The sequence below is a fragment of the Apaloderma vittatum genome, unplaced genomic scaffold (genome assembly GCF_000703405.1).
Source record: "Apaloderma vittatum isolate BGI_N311 unplaced genomic scaffold, ASM70340v1 scaffold16476, whole genome shotgun sequence".
Lineage (NCBI taxonomy): Eukaryota > Metazoa > Chordata > Aves > Trogoniformes > Trogonidae > Apaloderma > Apaloderma vittatum.
In genome coordinates, this window is record NW_009722411.1 from 1 (window position 1) to 18,190 (window position 18,190).

The 18,190-nt window shown below is 39.6% G+C and overlaps 1 protein-coding gene across 1 annotated transcript; it reads left to right on the top strand.

Moving 5' to 3' along the window:
• The first annotated feature begins 2,039 nt into the window (after positions 1-2,039).
• Positions 2,040-16,181, top strand: CFI (complement factor I). Its single transcript, XM_009871774.1, has 12 exons — positions 2,040-2,099; positions 3,655-3,973; positions 5,259-5,403; positions 6,702-6,880; positions 7,886-7,996; positions 9,421-9,537; positions 10,725-10,763; positions 11,241-11,344; positions 11,948-12,063; positions 12,829-13,103; positions 14,144-14,245; positions 15,964-16,181. Exons 1-12 carry the CDS (start codon positions 2,040-2,042, stop codon positions 16,179-16,181), a joined length of 1,785 nt encoding a protein of 594 aa, XP_009870076.1.
• The last annotated feature ends 2,009 nt before the right edge of the window (positions 16,182-18,190 follow it).

Consider the following 18,190-nt stretch of genomic DNA (forward strand, 5'->3'; position numbering starts at 1 on the left):
GGAGGTTTGGGGAGGGGGCGCTTTCTGCTGCCGAAAGCAGCAACTGCAAAGAAAGAACTCTCTACACGAGATGACAGTTTAGAAAGCCGACATTGGTTTATTGGCAAAGTCGGCCACGTTTGGATGCTAGATGAAACTAGCACACCGCACCGAAACACTGCAACATACTAATTTTGTAATTTATTAGTATAAGCGCTCCTAACTTGACACTAGTTCTACAGTTACTGGTTAGTGATAATGGTTACATTCATCATTGGTTCAGTGTATTAAAATTAGCTTTGCCTCTCATGTAAATGAGCACACATGCTCCTTGTGCGTGTGGGGGGGTGAGTTTTCAGCACTCTGAATTGAGTCAATGGTCATGATCTCTCACTGCCATGTGTAATTTTGGCTCACCTTCAGCCCTTCATAAACAATTTTTGATGTTTTGGCACCCTCTAATCTCCATAATGAGGGTTTTGACTAGAAAAGCCCCGGTTAGGTCTGGTTCCACATACCTCCAAGAATGAACAGCTCTTTAAAACTTTCTAAACAACAGCCTGTTTGCTATCTCCGGGTGCACACATTTTTACTATCTTTTCTACTAAATGGCTGGAAAATGTCTTTGTCCTCTTCCCATCCTTGAAGCAGTATTCTTTGAAAGACCAATTTAGCACTCAAGGCAGTAAAAATTATTCTGCCACCCTTATAGCAACAGTTAGGTTCTGGTGGCTTTAATTAAAGTTTTCCTGGAAACCAACTTTCGGAAGAGTGTTTCAAGCATGTGTCGTGAAGTGCATGAAAGTTCTCTGTGCCAATTGTGTATTATGAGCTTGTAGTCCAGCTGAGTATACAACGGACACTACATAAAAGAATCACAGAATTGCCCAGATTGGAAAAGAGTTTTAAAATTGCTGAGTCCAACCATTAACCCAACACTGACAAGTCCTTGACTAAACTGTATCCCTAAGCACAAGGTCTACCTGACTCTTAAATACCTGCAGAGATGGGGACTCCACCACTGCTCTGGGCAACCCATTCCAATGCCCAATAACCCTTCAGTGAAGAAATTCTAATGTCCTGTGAGAAATGTAAGTGTGATTCGTATCAAAAGGTACAGTGTCAAGAATGCTGAAGCAGCAACTGCAGATGGGCCTTAACCACAATCTGCAGAGGGGATTGTCTCAGCAACCTTGAAGAATAAAACTTCCTTATCAGGCATAGAAAAACAAACTAAAAACATGGTGTGTAACTAGCTTGAATGTCAGCCACTATTATATATTACTTCAGCAAGCCTTGTATAACCTCCCCCAATGACCCCAGAGGAATGGGCAAGACCCCAGCAATTACCAGCACAAGCGTAAAGATTACGACTGACAAGAGAAAAGAACCAGAACTCGGGGGAAGAAAGGAGCTACAGACCAAAAGACAATATAAAAGAGAGAAGACTCCGAACTTTGGTGCGCGCTGTTGGAAGAGCGGGTAGAGCGTAAGCTCCCCGGCACGCCAAGCGCTGTTTGCTTATTGCCGTTTTCACCTTTTTATTGTAATATTTTACAAATAAATTTATAAATTAACCTATTGGACTCTGAGCATTTATAACATGTCCCATCTAAACTTCCCTTGGAGCAACTTGAGACCATTTCCTCTTGTCCTAAATGGATGTGGATATAAGGGTTCTCTCCATATATATGGAGACATCTATATCCCTTACATAAAAACACATTTATCTTTTACAATAAATGCCTACAATCAGCAGAACCAGTGTGATGACTTGATCAGTCTCCTCCAGCAAAAGAAAGGAAATGTGTGTCCTTAATAAGTGCTTCCTTTCAAATGGCTTTGTTTTTGTTATCTCATCTTGCAAAAACAGTTAAATTGAGGCAGGAACCTTTTGGAGAGATCAGATTTATTCAGTTAATAGTTGAGGCTCCTGTACTTTATTTCTAAACATACTTCAAAATATTTTACTAATGGTTAAAAATTAAACACAAATCTAACAACCAACATTCAGAAGAATCCCAGCCAGAGGAATTCATCTACAAAGAGAAAATTCCATCATGCGAGCGGTCCCAGTTTTCTTGGTTTTCTTGTCTCTCTTTTGTTTTTGTGGATTGGAGGTAAGAATTTATTTTATTGTGGTAGCAAAAATCTGTTTAAAAAAAAGTTTAAAAGCAGTTTACTGTTATAAAAGCAAAACCAGTTGATTGCTTTAAGTTTTTCTTCATAGTATTTGTGTTTCATGCATTTGTTTTAGTTCAGCTTAAACGACTGAAGCTTGCTATTTCTCTTTCATGTATTGATTCTATCTGGGGTTTACGCTAACAGGCTTCTGGAAAGGATTTTAATTGCGATCCTATCCTAAACCAAATTTGCAAGCATGGCTGACCACAGGAAGGTGCTGCAATTTTCCCTGCTCCTCTTTTTTAAGAAACGAGATTAGTCTTCTAACGTGGCAACGTGGTCTGTTGCGCTGTCTGAAGGTTTGCTGCGGGAATCTCTTCTGTCAGAATTGTCACAGAGCCTGTCTGGGCTGAGCATTCAGCACACACCGAGTCTTTCAGAGAAACTCATAGATAAAAATCAGCACCTTTTGTTTCCATTCAGGAGAAACACTTAGTACAACATGGGAGCTATGCCAAGCCTGATCTGACTCACAGTTTGGACTCTACTGACCTGAGAACACCAGGAAGAAATTTTTAAGATTATACAACATCAAAAGAGGGTTTGTTGGATTAAATTCTGCCCCAACAACACCCCCACTGACTTCACTATGGCCAGGATTTCTCTCCAAGACCTTTAAACTTAAACTCTACTGAATCACTTGACACAGTCAAAGCTGGTAAATTGCACTCAAGATCTAACTTCTCTCTCCCATTTTAATGCAAAGTCCATCCATATGTGTCTTTAATGTTTCATCCTTCTTCCTACCCATAGACCTTAGTAAGCAAAAGGGCTCAGCCAGCAATGAAGAGAGCTTCACAAACACAGGGGCAGAGGCACTCACCCAGAGGCAGTGAGCTCCCGGAGGGTCAGGATCTGTACTTGCAGTCCAGTGATGATGAGGAACCACACTGCAAATCTGCTGCTCTGCAAGATACAGGGAAATAGCTGATAAGGAAGGGCACTTAATTTTCAAGTGTCTTTAAGATACTTGTTGCTTCAGCAGTCACTCAGTGAAACAGGTCATTAATTTTACATTTCTTTATTTGACTCCAAATAGTTGGTAAATATTTACAGGTGATATTTAAACCCATAGGCAACCAAGCCAATAAAAATTTCTCAGAAAAAAACAAGTTGCTTTTTTTTTTTCCTAGTGTTTAAGACCCCTTAAATTTTGATTTGCTTACAATCCCATTGCTGTGGTACGTTGTAAACCACTGGCTTAAAAATGTTTATAATTTCAGATGCTGTTTGAAAAGTAGTTTGTGGGAGACCAGTAAGAGTAAAGATCCCACTAGGAGAACAATCCAAAAAGAAAAAAAAAATCAGAAAACTGAGAAAGGTGAGGTGGCCAAAGACAAGGGAATAAACACTATAAATGGTATTTAGCACCTTTGTGCTCACAAGATAGGAAAAAGCTTATGAATGAACACTTTGTTGAGGGATCTGCAGAACTCTTAGTGCAGTTCCTAGTCTTACTACCTTTAATCTTTTTTATTTTGTGCCTTGCAGAATGCAACATCTAATGCAGAAGAAAAGCAGTTTGAGCAGGTTGAGCCTGCTCAGGCAGCTCAGCAAGACATGTACCTCATAGGAGAATGCTTAAGCAACCAATACACACACAAGTCCTGCGAGAAAGTTTTTTGTCAGCCATGGGAACGATGTGTGGAGGGAAAATGCCTTTGTAAGCTCCCCTACCAGTGCCCAAAGAACGGCTCTTCCGTTTGTTCTACTAATAGAAAACACTTCCATACTTACTGCCACCTGAAGAGCTATGAGTGTCAACGTCAGGAGGCAAAGTTCCTACACAAGGGAGAATGCATGCCTGAAGGTATTAACACTTCCTTTTCCAAAATGTATCGGTCAGTCACTTGTGGCCATGGAGATGCTTATTATTTGCAGCTCAGAAAATCTGTTCATTTCCTTGCACTAGCAAGAACGTGAAACAGAAAATGAGAAGTCATTGAAAATGGGCAGTTCTCTGTTGATTTTCCTAAAAATAGAGTGATTGACAGGCCCAGGTTACCCTGCTGCTGGTAAGTTGCTCAAATCATCAGGCTCAAAGGGAAGAAATAGACACAGGAAAGAGCTCAAAGGTTTCCAAGCAGGATTTTGACTGGTGGGAGGCACAGCCTGCTGAATTATCAAAGAGGGTATCTTTGGGAGAGAGACAGACCTCACAGGAGCGAAAGTCCAAGGAACTGAGTCAAGCTGCTGAGGTGGGGGGGAGTGTATGGGGCAAAGGTAAGCCATGTTCACCTCAGCCACACCGTGGATTTCACAACAGAAAGCTACAGCCCCCAGCAAACCAGTGACAGTTTGTGCACTGACAAGCAGCTCTTTGCTCTCACCTGCTTTTTAGGCTGCACCAAGCTGCTTTGTCAGCTCAACCTCCACCCAAATGCAGGGAGAAATGACTCCTAATACTTAGGCAGCTGACTTCCTTTAGCAGAGGCAGCTGTTCAGCCTCACCTCCACTGAACGCAGCTGGAGCAGCAAGCCAGGCCCAAGGCCCCTTTGCCCAGCCGCTGTCCCAGCACCATCCCTCCCTTTCCCTGCTGAAGTAGCAGCTCAGCCCATGACTCCTGGGGCAGCAAAACTCAGTTCTGCCTATTCCACTGACAAGGATCAGGGAGCCACTTTGTGCTCCTGGTGCACTCTCCATACAGTTTCACTAAGTGAAACTGAGGATCTTAGCTCCACTGTGAACAGCACAAGTTTTACTGCACAGGTAACTGAAGCAGGATCTGGCTATCTCGGTTGAAGCGTTACTGGTTGGTTATCCAAACTCCTCAAATGAAAATCCTTATACCAAGATGCAACCTCTCCTCGGTAGAGCTTCAGGTAATCTTACATGGTAGGAACCATTAGCCTATTTTTTCCCAAAACTGGTGTATTTTAAAAAAGTGGCAGGCTAAAAGGCACAAAGTCAATCCTCAGAAAAATCAGGGATAATACCCAAAGCTTCTGATTGCCAATCTACTCTTCTTTCCAAGTGAACTTTGGCTATCAATAACAAAATTAGTCCTCATTTGTTTCTGTGCTGTCTTTCCACTATATACGTCAATATAAATGGTCCTATTTGGTCTTACTTATTTATTTTCTTTTTTTTTTAGAAACATTTTCAATCTCTATGGATGGTGGAGATTCAAAGTTGCTTCGAGTAAAACCTGTGAATCAAAAGAACTACCTTTTTGTGTGTGACAGTGAGTGGACTATGAATGAAGCAAATGTGGCTTGCAAACACCTTGGCTTTGAATCGTAAGTTTGGGGAATTTATCCCTGGATAACTGCAAGGGATCTGAAAAAGTAGTGATTCTAATGTAAGTGTCAGTCACAGTCAGCCAACAGTTAAGACAGAGAACTCGTGAACAATGTAGTGGCTACAGTAAGCTTCTGAAATTGATACCCTAGAGTGAAAGCCAAAACATAGGTTTCTGTGTTCTATTACAGATTACAGCTCTAAAAACCATAATTTTAAAATAAAGCTGAAGACCAGTGCAGAGGTTTTCTCTCAGGTCTACGTAAGGGAAAGTGCAGAGATGGACCATCCCCAAGTAGCTCTGAGCAATAACCTGTATGCAGAGAAAATTTTCTTACGATAGCTGACAACAGGGTACAGCTCTGTTTTGTCACTTGCCACTTGCACCAGCCAAGTGGCAAAACAAGAACCAGAACTCATATTAGTTCTTCACCCCTTGCCCCCGCTGCCGTTGCTCGCTTTAGCTTCAGCGATGGATGAAATCACACAGAGCTTGTTCTTCTTCTGCAACCACGCTGATGACCTGAGTTGCGCATTCGGCTCTTCATACAGAGTCAACTCTATATCCTGTCCATAGTAATTTTACATGCATATGACTAATTTAACTTAGTCGGGTAGGGCTGCCTCCCCAACCCTACCTGAAGACTAAAAGTGCTATTGTACTGCTCTTAAATTGCCCCCTCTAGGTGAGAAGCAAATATTTCCTAGTCCTGATCAGTATCCTTTTAGACAGCAGAGAAGGGTTTGTCCTGGGACAGAGCATTCAGCCCTGGAGCCCCACTATAAGCTTTTTTAGTTACTTATGTACTCGATCCGTATTTCTTTGAGGTAAGGGACACTTACACTGCTAGGAGGATACCAACCAGGTAAAACCAAGGGAGATAAAATGTATTTATTAAACCCAGCCTTGCAGTGGCCTGACCTTCCTCAGGATGCATTGGTTTTGATTTCAGCTCGCCTGTGTCCACACAGAGAGAAACAGAGCTGGGCTTACAAGTTTTGCTACGTAAGGAGACTTTTCTATCCATCATGATACACGGTGCCTGTCACAGGGCTACATACGGATTTAAGGATAGTTCTACCTAGAAATCTGCAAAGAATGGCACTTTAATTTTTCTTCCAAAGTAAACATCTCCTACTTACCCCTAGATGATTCCATGGGAAGTCTGCTCTTTTTCATAGCCATGACCAAAATTCATTAACACTGAGGAAAATCACATAAATTTTAAACAGCAAAAGCACTGGACAATCCATTGTGAAATGATATAATTTTTTATTATGATTTGTATCTTCACAGAGGTGCTGAATATTACCAAGCCAAGTCCAACATCACAGAATCTGCCTTAAATTCACTGCGTTGTCTGCAAATAACTTGCAGGGGCCTAGAGACAAGTCTTGCTGAATGTCACATAGAGAGGAAATCAAGACATAGTAATGAGGGATTTGTTAGCCTCCAGTGCCATGAAAATCTGAGAGGTTAGTAGGTTTTTTAGCTTTATACCTATTTGGGGTTCTTACATTTTAAGTTTATTTTAAATAATTAGGGCCTAGTTTGCTGAACTCTCAGCCACAGCAAACCTGCACTGAAAACTTGATTTTTTAAAATAATCCTTTGGCAGACTTCAAGACAACTGAGGTGGTCTTGAGTCAAGACAGTCTTGAGTTTAGGAGTTTGGAAAATCACTGTTGCTCCTAAGGTATTTTTACAGACATCTCCCAAAAGTAAATATATTTCACCCATGATTTGCTTTGTTCACCCATCCCTGCCAAGGGTACCAAGGAATATTGTACCCAACAAGTCTTGTCTCTCCTGGGTTAATTGGTGAGGAGAGAGATGACAACCTCTTACTCACTGCCTTCTCTGTGAAGGAATCAGGACGTTAGTAGCACTGTAGCCAAACAAGCATGACTGTAGTGGAACTGCGCATGTCTTCTGGAGAGTTTCGGGACTCCTAGTTTCTCTCTGGTTTAAGGGGAATCAAGTCCTTGCTTTGACTTCTAATAGCTCTCTATGCTCTGTAGTGGGCTTTCTTTGGCACTGATAAGCATCAGCCTGAGATGCTGCTGGTTAGGAGAGCTATAAATCATCTTAGATTTTTCTTACACCACAAAAGTAGGAGTTCACAGACTCTTGAGGACTTCCCTCTAAGGGAGGAACATCCATCATCTTAATCACTTGAATGATTTACAGTGGGTTTGAACCAATCATTTCTGGTTTAGTCCTTGTCTAGAAAAAATGAAGTTCCCTCTTGCCAGGCTACTGCACTTTGGAGGAGGAAAGTAAGGGGTAACATCAAAAGCTTGATAAGGTGGCAATTAAAATGATAAAAAAATATTCCTATTTACATTACTGGGACTCAGAATTCCTACTGGTTATAAGCCAAACTGCTGAAAGAATAAAATGCACAAGGAGAATATTTCCATAGGCAGTTGTGAACTTATAGACATTTTCACACTAACTTGTTCTCATGCACTGCACAGCGTGTTCAGATGGTGAGTTTCATTGCGTCAACAAGAAGTGCATTTCTCTGAACAAAACCTGCGATGGAATCAATGACTGTGGAGACCTAAGTGATGAACTGTGCTGTAAAGGTAATAATTTCCTTTCTCAGCTGTTTCAGAATCATTTTGGCAGAAAGCTACCAAAGAATTTTTACAGTGATGTAACAGCTAAAGTCTCTTTTCCAATAAGTCACCATATTAAAGCCATCAAACCATAGTTTATGTATACGCAAGTGCAAAAAAAATAACAGAATTTTTGAAGCAGCTAAGTGATCTCTGAGAATGTGGATGAGGAAACACAATGAGATTATTCAGAGGGCTGTTAAAAGATAATAAAAGATTATCTACAGAATATCTGTGAGCAGTTCCTGTCACACTGTTTGTTCATGAGCAGTCATTCTTTCAGTGTTTGCAATTCCAGCTGTAACAATTTTAAGTAAAAACAAGGAATGGATCTAGCATGACCTGAATGCAAGAAAATACTTTCAGAAGTTGGGTTTCAGGTGCTAAATGGTAATGTGGGCTACAAATCCCATCACTATTCCTAAATAACCTTAATTTTGTAGTTTTACAATTGTGAGTAAATTTAATCTGATGATTGTGGAAATACAGTCACTAGCATTTTACCAAAAAAAACCCCAAAAAACAAATGCCTGTGGATTCATATATTTAGACGACATTTATTCAGATTCCACTTGACCAAAATAGTGCTGTTTCAGATGTATGGGCTGAAACCAATGCTTCCTGGCATCAAATGAAATAATTCAACTAAGTTCAGTGGTCTTTGGATCATAATGGGATATCTGGATACTTTTGGAGAACTACCTTGTTCTCTGTCAAAGAGATATATCCTTAAATAGTAGATTGACATAAGATTATAAAGTAGCTCCATAAACCCTAATAAATAAATTCGAGCATTGCTTTGCTCTTGGTAACATACAAAGTAATCACAAGAATTAAAAGGAAGGGCATTCTCAGGTTTATAATTATGTTTCATATAATCAAGAATTTCAGAAGAAATAAGTTGTTAAATCCAGCATCTTCAAAATAGGACTCCTGGCTCCTAACCCTGCATTCAGCCATTTAGCTTATTCAACCAAAAGCCAGCTTGGACTCCAATTTTTTGGAGGAAAATTGACCTGAGCATCATAAATTCCTCATCTGGAATGATTAAGTAATACTGGTAAAAGTGGGAGTCCTCTGCCTGAGACTGAGCATGGGCATGTGTTGTGGATGAAACAGGGAAGGAGCGATGCCAAGTCCACTCTGGTGCTGAACTGGTAAGAGAGAATCACACTTTTAGGTCTTAAAACTTCAAGACTGTAAAATGAGGAAAGCCAAGTATTCATTTCATTTTTCACTTACAGAGCATGCTTTTGTGATCTATTTATGAACAGCCAAGTCCCCCCATGACATGAATATCATACTGTGTTTATATTTTAAAAAGCTAACTATGTGAGGTTGCTGAATCATACGATGTTGTGATTTACGTTTGCAATTCTCCTGTGTTACAGAGTGCAGAGACAACAGTTTCCACTGCCGGTCAAATATCTGTATTCCAAATAAGAATGTATGTAACAAAGAAATTGACTGCCTCACGGGAGAGGACGAAGCTCAAGTTCTCTGTGCAGGTTTTCTTCTGAAAAATGTTTTTGCTTCTTTCATTTCTTTCTGATCAATCATAACTAGAGACTACACACTGCATATTATTAAATTATTTAACAGATTAGCAAAACCAAAATGCATGGAAGAATTAGTCTTCCCAATGTTATGTTTGGCGTAGTAGGAAGAAAAGGTTACGCGATTTTCAGGAAGAAAAGGTTTTCCTCCTAGAAAAGAACAGCAATAGAACTCAAGGAAGGAAGAAATAGATGATTACAAAAAATAGTTTTAGGAGGCTTAAGGCAGATTATGTCTTTTGCTTACATGGCCGTCTATCAAACTGGTATCCCCTATTTGTGAAGAAAGTGTAGGCAGGGCAGTCAGGAATATTTTCCTCACAGATGAGGAATTCAACTAGTTTGTCAATACAATAATTCTTCTGTGCTGTTTCCCTCACAGTTGAAAAGATTTTTTGTTTCAAATTAGAATGTTTTTCCTTGCTCTGATAAGAGACAAAGTCTAAAGCCAAAAAGTAAACACTACTGGTAAACGGTAATTGGTAAAGGTAAACTGAACTCTTAATGTAAACATTACTGTCAGCAACATGAGAACAGACCCAACCCTCAACCTCCACTTAGGAACTGAATTCTATGAGCATTTTGTTTAAATAAAAGCTCACAAACCAGATTCAGGAAGCATTTAATTTGCCTCTCATGTTGAATACCATCCGTTCCCCTGTTAGAAGCACACAGTACACAACAGTGTCATCTAAATTGGAAAAAAAAAAAATTTTAAATCCTGTTACCTAATCCTCCTTTGGGCTTGATAAAGCTCCAAAAGGTTGACAGGGCAGGAGGAGGAATTTCTGTTGTTTCTTGGTGGAGGAGAATGGGGTATCACTTCAGAGATTTAAAAAAAAAAACACCAAAACCCAACAACAAAAGAAGGCCATTTCTTGAGGTTTCTTTGCAGGATTCTCTAGGCATGGAAAGCAGAGTGGATGGCATGTAGTTAGGAATGATTATCTGCTGGATGTAGGATTTCTAGCAGAAAAGGAAACAGCAGGCACCAGGCTGAAGGAGAATTGCTGTCCATGAGAAATGGTGCACCTCATGCATTTAAAGTGTGTACCACAATTTTGGCATGCAAATGTATATCCAAATAAGAGAACAAATGTGTTTGTCAATATTTTTAGTATTTTGTTATTCTACTACAGGCAAAGAGAAAGTTGCTGAAAATCACAGTATGGACGAAGGTAAGTGTAACTAACCCTCCAAAACCAACAGCATACCCTCCCGTTAGTGGCTTTCTAGCTACCAGGCAGCTGGCCAGATCCAGCACACGCAGATATTTGGACTTTGTGATTTAGTAATACACACTCTGGGGGCTTACTACTTGTCTTGCTTTACACTAATTTCAAGAATGCCATAATAATTCATCCTGGCTGAGGACATCTGCATGTTTTGGCAACTGATGGAGGTAAACTCCCAGCAAATCTGCTTTAAAAGTACTTGTCTGAATGCAGGCAGCAGTGGAAAATTAAGAGAAGTAATGTGACGCTAAGACAAGCAATTTTCAAAGCAAAAACAGATGCCAAGATTTTAGATATTTGCTTTCCTGCTATTTCAACTACTGGCATATTCACAGAACTCAAATTTTAAAGATAAACCTGTCTCCAAATAGACAGAATGGATACCTGGATTCTGAGACACATTTCTCCTTTTCATTAAAGAGAGAAAATTTATAAAGACACTTCTTCCCCAAGTACACTGCGGTCTTCCAAATCACACACTAACTCGACGGAAAAGAATCGTAGGTGGAGAGATTGCAAGAAAGGTAAAAAAACCCTGACCAGATACAAGTTAGCTCAGCATCAATTTAAACAGGCATTATTGTCCTTCTATTAAAATGTATGGAAATAACAAAATCAGCTACAATACTAATCTTGTGTTTTGCAGCAGGAGTGGCATTGCACTGAATGAAAGAGAAGCAGAATTTATAAAGTAAAATATGGAATAACAAAACTGAGCATTACAGTATGAGTACACACTGAAAATTATTCAGCAAAATACATAATACCATAGCTAGAAATAACAATTCTAACAAAATGGAATTTAAATTTGTGCCTTTGAAACAGACTCGATCATACCAGATCAAATTCTACATGTTTGTCTAGCTACAAGGGGTTTCATAACACAAAGCTGGAGGGAAGGAGGCATCACACAAAGTCAGAAGACTAAACACAATTATTACATTTTAGAATATAAATCCTTTATATCAGATGGACCCCAATTCACAATTTCTGGATAGCAAATTCTTTATTTACAGTCAGATAGTCAAGGAGATGAGGTGATATTCCTAAATGAGTTTTCTTTTATGCACTAAAACCAGTACAATTATTATGATTTCACATTATTTGGGTGTTTGTTTTTCGAATAGGGTGAATTCCCTTGGCAAGTGGCAATCAAAGACACTAGCAATGAAGGTGTAACAGTGTACTGTGGAGGAGTTTATATTGGTGGCTGTTGGGTTCTGACTGCTGCACACTGTGTCAGGTAAAATCAACAAACTGGGAAATTATTTTCTTCTTGCAAGGCAGAAAGATTGATTTGGATATTACTGCCCTCTATAGCTACCTGTTTATTAATTCCTATTTGCCTATTGAAAAACAATCCACCATTCAAAGCCCTGACTCTCACCCACATTAATGATTGGGAAGATTCAAGGGAAGTAGAACATTTTGGCAGTGACTAGAAAGATAGAAAAGTAATGACGAGTTTGCGGAGGCATGGCATTCTTCAGTCAGGCAGTAGGCAGGCAGGAAAGGTTCAGCATTACCACTTTGCCTGAAAGGGAGATACAAGGGGACCTCCTCCCTTCCTCATCTCCACCTAGGGGAAGTCCGGCATCTGTTCCTTGAGAACATTCCTGGGGACACTATTCTGTCCCCCAGAACAAGCGAGAGCAGACAGGGAAGCTTTGCCAGTCCCAGCATCCTATCCGCATCTGCTCACTCTTCTTTCACTTGAAATCAGAGAGGCATAAATGCTTTCTCTCAGTCACAGCATGAAACACAGAGATTGGCCTTGAATATTTTTCTCTGTGTTATTTGCAGTACTTGGCAGTAGTGTAACTTGCGTGGCATTTGCTACGCTTCAGAAAAACCTAGACATCAGGTCCAGAAAGAATGTATATACGTATATAATATTAATTTTTGTTCTAGAGAAACTTTGATAAAGTGCAGAAGTTTACAGCTAGTTGAAATGTACAGCGCTTGTGTTAAGTACCCAAACATATTTTATTTCACTGTTTTTTTCCAGGGCAAATCGAGTTCATCAGTACCGTGTCTGGATTGGACTGCTGCATACCATACAGCATGACAAAGAGACGGACACTTTCAGACTAAAACAACTGATAATCCATGAGAAGTATGATGCATCAACTTACCAAAATGACATTGCTCTGCTGGAGCTGAAAGGTTTTGGGACAGGAGAATGCTCCCTGAAATACAGCACCCCTGCCTGTATCCCCTGGTCAGAGCATATGTTCCAGGCTGGTGACACATGCAAGGTTTCCGGATGGGGACTGGAAAAAGGTATTTGCTTTAGTACTTGCTACAAGGATGTATGACTTATATCACCCGATTTCTGATTGTAGTGAGCGTTCATTCTGAAAAGGTTGAAGAGCAGTTGTGCACAAAGCCCTCAGAAGAGGCTGAGTACAGGGAATGTAGGCTGGGTTTGGCATTTGGCTGTAACTGTTGGTTTTCTTTTCTGCTTCCTCTGCTGTTTCAGCCATTTAGTAAATTGATCTAGTGGACTCCCTTGGCTGAAAACTCACCTGACAATAAGAAACGTGCCTTTTGCCAATCTAAGATTTATACTAGTTGTGGAGACCCATTAGTGGTACTTAGAAGTGGTGGCTAGTATCTCCCATCTGAGCTGCAGCCAACAGTTACAAAACTGGGTACGTGTTGTCTCAGCTGTGTTTGAGTTTAGCCCAGAGAAGGTTGCACTGAGACAGATAAGCCAGATATAATCATGCTTTCAAATATTTGGGAAGCATTTGTTTTGTATTGTGGTGATTACAGCCTGGCATTGGAGCCACAGCATCCTAGTTGTGAGACTACTCCTCCATACTCAGTCCCTAAAGCAAATGCGAAGTGGGAGTTACTAGCAAACAGGCAGAGAGCAAAGGAGAAAATCTCCTTAACCTTGTGGATACATAGTTCACCTGTATCTTCAGTATCTGGTCCACTCCTTCCAAAAAGACAGAGCAGCATTGGGAAAAAAGGTAACCACGGTGATCAGAGCCACGTCAGTTTCCCAGTGTCTGAAAACCTTGGTATGGAAGACGGGAAAAAACTGAGGAAGACAAGGAAAGGGTGAAAGTGTCACAAAATCAAAGTACTGTATTTAACAATGCAATTAAACCAATCTGCTTTTATTTTGAAATACATAAGCAATGTATTGCAATTCATATGGGCTGTTAGGGGCAGTTTAAGGCATCTGGTTTATAATCTTGAAGATTATATTCTGTAGATAAGCTAATATGAAACTTTTGATTTATGATATGAAAAATGCCTAACATGTACTTACCATTTTTATTTAGAAAACTCTCTTTTTTTTTTCCTAGGTTACACCAAACAATATATCCTCAAGTGGGGCAATGTTAATTTATTTCCAAATTGTTCTGAATTGTATCCAGGACGATTTTTTAAAAAAATGGCATGTGCAGGCAAGCATCAATTTTCTTACTACAATTTCTCAACTATAATTTCTCTACCATAAACCTGCTGTTTGTAAGGTCAGACATACTGGCTGGGAATCTTTTAGATTTGGTAAAGAATAGATTTCCACAGTATCACCATTAGCAAAATGCTAGACATTGGAGCCTAGATGCATCCATCATTATATATCTACTTAGAAACACAGTTAAAATGACAGTACGTCATTTCTATGATTATGGGGCGAAACTGAGTTATGTTTCTTAAATACACAAGCACTTCACAGCCCACTGAACTTCCTACCTTTACTGTATTTCATTCTGATTCAGCAACGTATTTAAGCAAATGCCTGTCCTGGAGCACATTAGTAGTCCCATTAACTAGAACATAACTATTCATCTGCTTAGACATTTGCTACTGCCCCACTGCACCCCAGGAAAAATATGATTAACTTTTCAAACTCAGATTAGTCTGCCCAAGAAACTGGTTGTCCCTCCTAGTACTAAAGTAAGGATTTCAAATAGACATTTTTTGCTTCTCAATTAATTAAAGTTATTGCTAAATAGACAACTAAAAGAGAAATGAGTATTCAACCTACAGGGCAGATAGGTTCAACTGTTGTTCTTTGCATCAAAAAGTAAAGGCAATATTTAGAGAAACTACTTAATGAGAAAAAAAAAATAAACCCCAAATAACTTGTGATAATTCAGTGTGACATCCGTAAGATACTGGGTTTGTCTACTGTGCAAGTTCTGTAACTTAACTCCTTGATCTTCAACATATTTCAAGTGATCATATTTTACCAGGAGGGAACAAAGACAGAATCACACGGGACAACATCAGCAAAGGCCTATCTGGGGCTAGCTTTCCCTCCCTGATACAAACTTTGGAATTAAGGGCTAGTATCCACAGGAATTAGTTCTACAAGCAAATATTAATTAAACTGAGTAAAGGGACAAAGCATAAATGATACGCTAGCTCTGTAGCAGTGCTTCTGTTTGTATCACATCCTTCACTCTAAATGTGTTTTCTCACAACCGCTGAATTTGCTGAATTGCGAACAAGTATCCCGTGAGCGCTCAGAAAGAGCACTGGGTGCCCTCACGGCCACCACCTGGTGTTGCAGAAGGTCCCTGCTGTGACCGAGACCTTGCAGTGAAGGCACTTCCAGAGAGATGCTCTCCCTCCCATCCAAGCATCTACATGCTCTCCTTCTCATACCTGCCCACCTGTTTAAATAAAGCTGGTAGAGAAAGTAATTTTGAGGCCTCTGCCTCTCTGTGCAGATGAAACTCATCAATGAATTATTGGATAGAGAAGACACCGAAGGCAGACACATGGGCGTACACATAGTTCAGCATCTTCACTTCCATAGGAATCAGCCTAGAGATCGCTTTACCTTTATCCTCCAGCTTTTTTTTTCACTTTTTATGAGCTACTTCTAATGTTGTAATAGGCAATATGGCTGAACTCTCCTCTGCTACACAGGGTATAACAGCACTCACATCGCTGACATCAAAGCAAATTAAGGAGAATTTGGGTCAGCTACAAATGGAAAGAGAGGCCCAGCACTTAAAAAAAAAAAAGTAATAAACCAAAGAGGTTGGGAACCTCCTTTACTGGCAACGATTATGCAAACATCTGTCAAGAAGTGACATAGACCTGAAAAAACTCCTGAGCTCTGTGTATGTCAACTTATTTTTGCTTTTTGTTCCTTCTTTTGCCTCAGGTACATATGATGGCTCCATAGACAGCTGCAAAGGTGACTCGGGAGGACCCTTGGTCTGTTTCGATGCAGAAAATGTGGCGTATGTCTGGGGTATTGTGAGTTGGGGTGAGAATTGCGGGGAAGCTGGTCACCCCGGTGTGTATACAAAAGTCGCCAGCTATTATGATTGGATTAGCCATCATGTGACAAGGAGTCTCATTTCACGGTATAATACCTGAAGCTTGGAAAAATTAAATACTTCCTTCTTATCAGCCGTGCAAAAATGAACACTGGTCCTTTTTTCACAATCAGCAGCCATGAAACTCAGCAACAATTAGTACAAATCTTGAAAGAATATTTTTTGAAAATCCTTAACACTCTATGAATACCACAATTTTGCAGAAGCCTGAAGGAAAAGAATTTCACAGTCACACAAGTCCACAGCAAAAGTATCCAATAAAGACAAAAAAAATTAAAATACCTTTTTCTTGTTGTTACTTTGGGGTTTTTTTCCCACATTTCACATTGCATTTCAGTTGTGGTTGTTTATTTATTTAAAAATTACATCCTTGCTGAAAACAGTGGTTGGAAAATGACTGTACTAGCAATATGTGAACTTCACAGAAAGGGCTGAAACCAGAGTACTTGAAAGCGCTTCCATCATCTCAGGGTCTAGATTTCTCAAAAGGTGCCTTGCTTGGCAGTTGATTCTTGAAGCTTAATGCGAAAGTAGACTTCAGACCATCCATTAATTGATAGATTGACTATCATCATGAGATTTATTGTAATGCAACAATTACCCAGAATGGCGACTCTGTTTGGTGATAGTTTTTTCAGCTACAAGCTCAGAAATTTTTTTTCTAGTTAATACACCTCAACTGGTCATCTATCTTGGGGCAATTTTTGTAGCTCTTAGTTTCATTAATTTAACCACAGCTGGTCACAAAGAACAAAGGCATTTTAAAACTTGAATCTTCAACTTAAAAGCATCTTTACTATCTTAAGTTCTCTGTGTACAGGCATAGATATTTCTGGTATCCAACAGACTCTTAACATCAAGTAGGGGTTTACCACAAATATATATATATATTTAAACACACACAACTTATATAAAAATATAAACATATAAAAAAAGTATATTATACATAGACCTAATTCTACAAAGCCAAGTTACAGATCTAAATTTAAAAATTAATACTCTCAGTCACAAACCCCAGCACCAGATTCTCAAATTGGCACAAGCTTCTTACACCAACATACAAAAGCGTGAAACACTAACACCAAGAAAGAACATCGAGGGCCTGATCCTGCCACGTGCAGCGAGGAAGAGATTTGCTACTGCCCTAACTGACCCGAACTTGGACGAACGCATGGGGCCATCGACAAAACTGGAGAGATTTAGCAGAAAATCCTTCTGCTTCCACCCGATAATAAGGAAGCACAGCCCAAAGGACCATTGTGCAAGCTACACATCTTTAGACAGCAGTAATGGTGCCTTCTACAAGAAAACGCCAGCCTACGTGTAATAGTCTCACACTCTGCAAAAGCTATGAGTGGAAAGCACACACAGTATTTTCTAAAAGTACCAGAACTTGGTTTGTGGATTAGTACCCTCGACACAAAACTGCCAAATAGCTTTAGGACCATCTCAGTTGGTTCTATCAAACTGCTCAATAGTTTTAGAACACACTTCACTGTATTCTGGTTTACAAATGTTTTAATATCTATTTTACTTTATTCCTCTCAATTAATTATCCTGTTGAATAAATGGCATATGTTCACCCAACACAATTGTTGCAGTGTTTTTCTATAATTCACCATAGTCTGCTTCAAAACAACATTTCTAAGAGTTTCAGTGAATTTTCTTCATCTTCCAGTCCTGTAAAAAACATACATCGGCATGAATTTGTCCTGTGAAGATGCTGACAATCACCAATAACTACCGTAGGGGTATGAACTGCTTCTCTTAACCCTTCCCAACAAGACTTGCTAATTAGGAAAGCATTTCAGTATATTTCTACACAGGAATTATTTTGCTGAATCAGAGTCTTTGTAAAGTAGTAATAGGGAAAAGCTGTACAGGTGTACAAAGAGCTCTGTCTTTTGTTTGACTTTAATTAACCTCCACAAAGAACTTTTTCCACCTATTCCTTCAGTTAACTACAAATAACATTAAATGCTGAGGCTGAAAAGAAAAAACCAAAATATTACCATGCTCTGCCTGCTGATCTGGAAATCTCTCTTTTCT

Bases quoted from the DNA above. Each gene is read 5' to 3' on its own strand.
- CFI (XM_009871774.1), top strand. From the start codon at position 2,040: ATGCGAGCGGTCCCAGTTTTCTTGGTTTTCTTGTCTCTCTTTTGTTTT. The intron at 7,997-9,420 runs GTAATAATTTCC...CCTGTGTTACAG, and splicing joins TGATGAACTGTGCTGTAAAG to AGTGCAGAGACAACAGTTTC. The intron at 10,764-11,240 runs GTAAGTGTAACT...TTTTCATTAAAG, and splicing joins AAATCACAGTATGGACGAAG to AGAGAAAATTTATAAAGACA.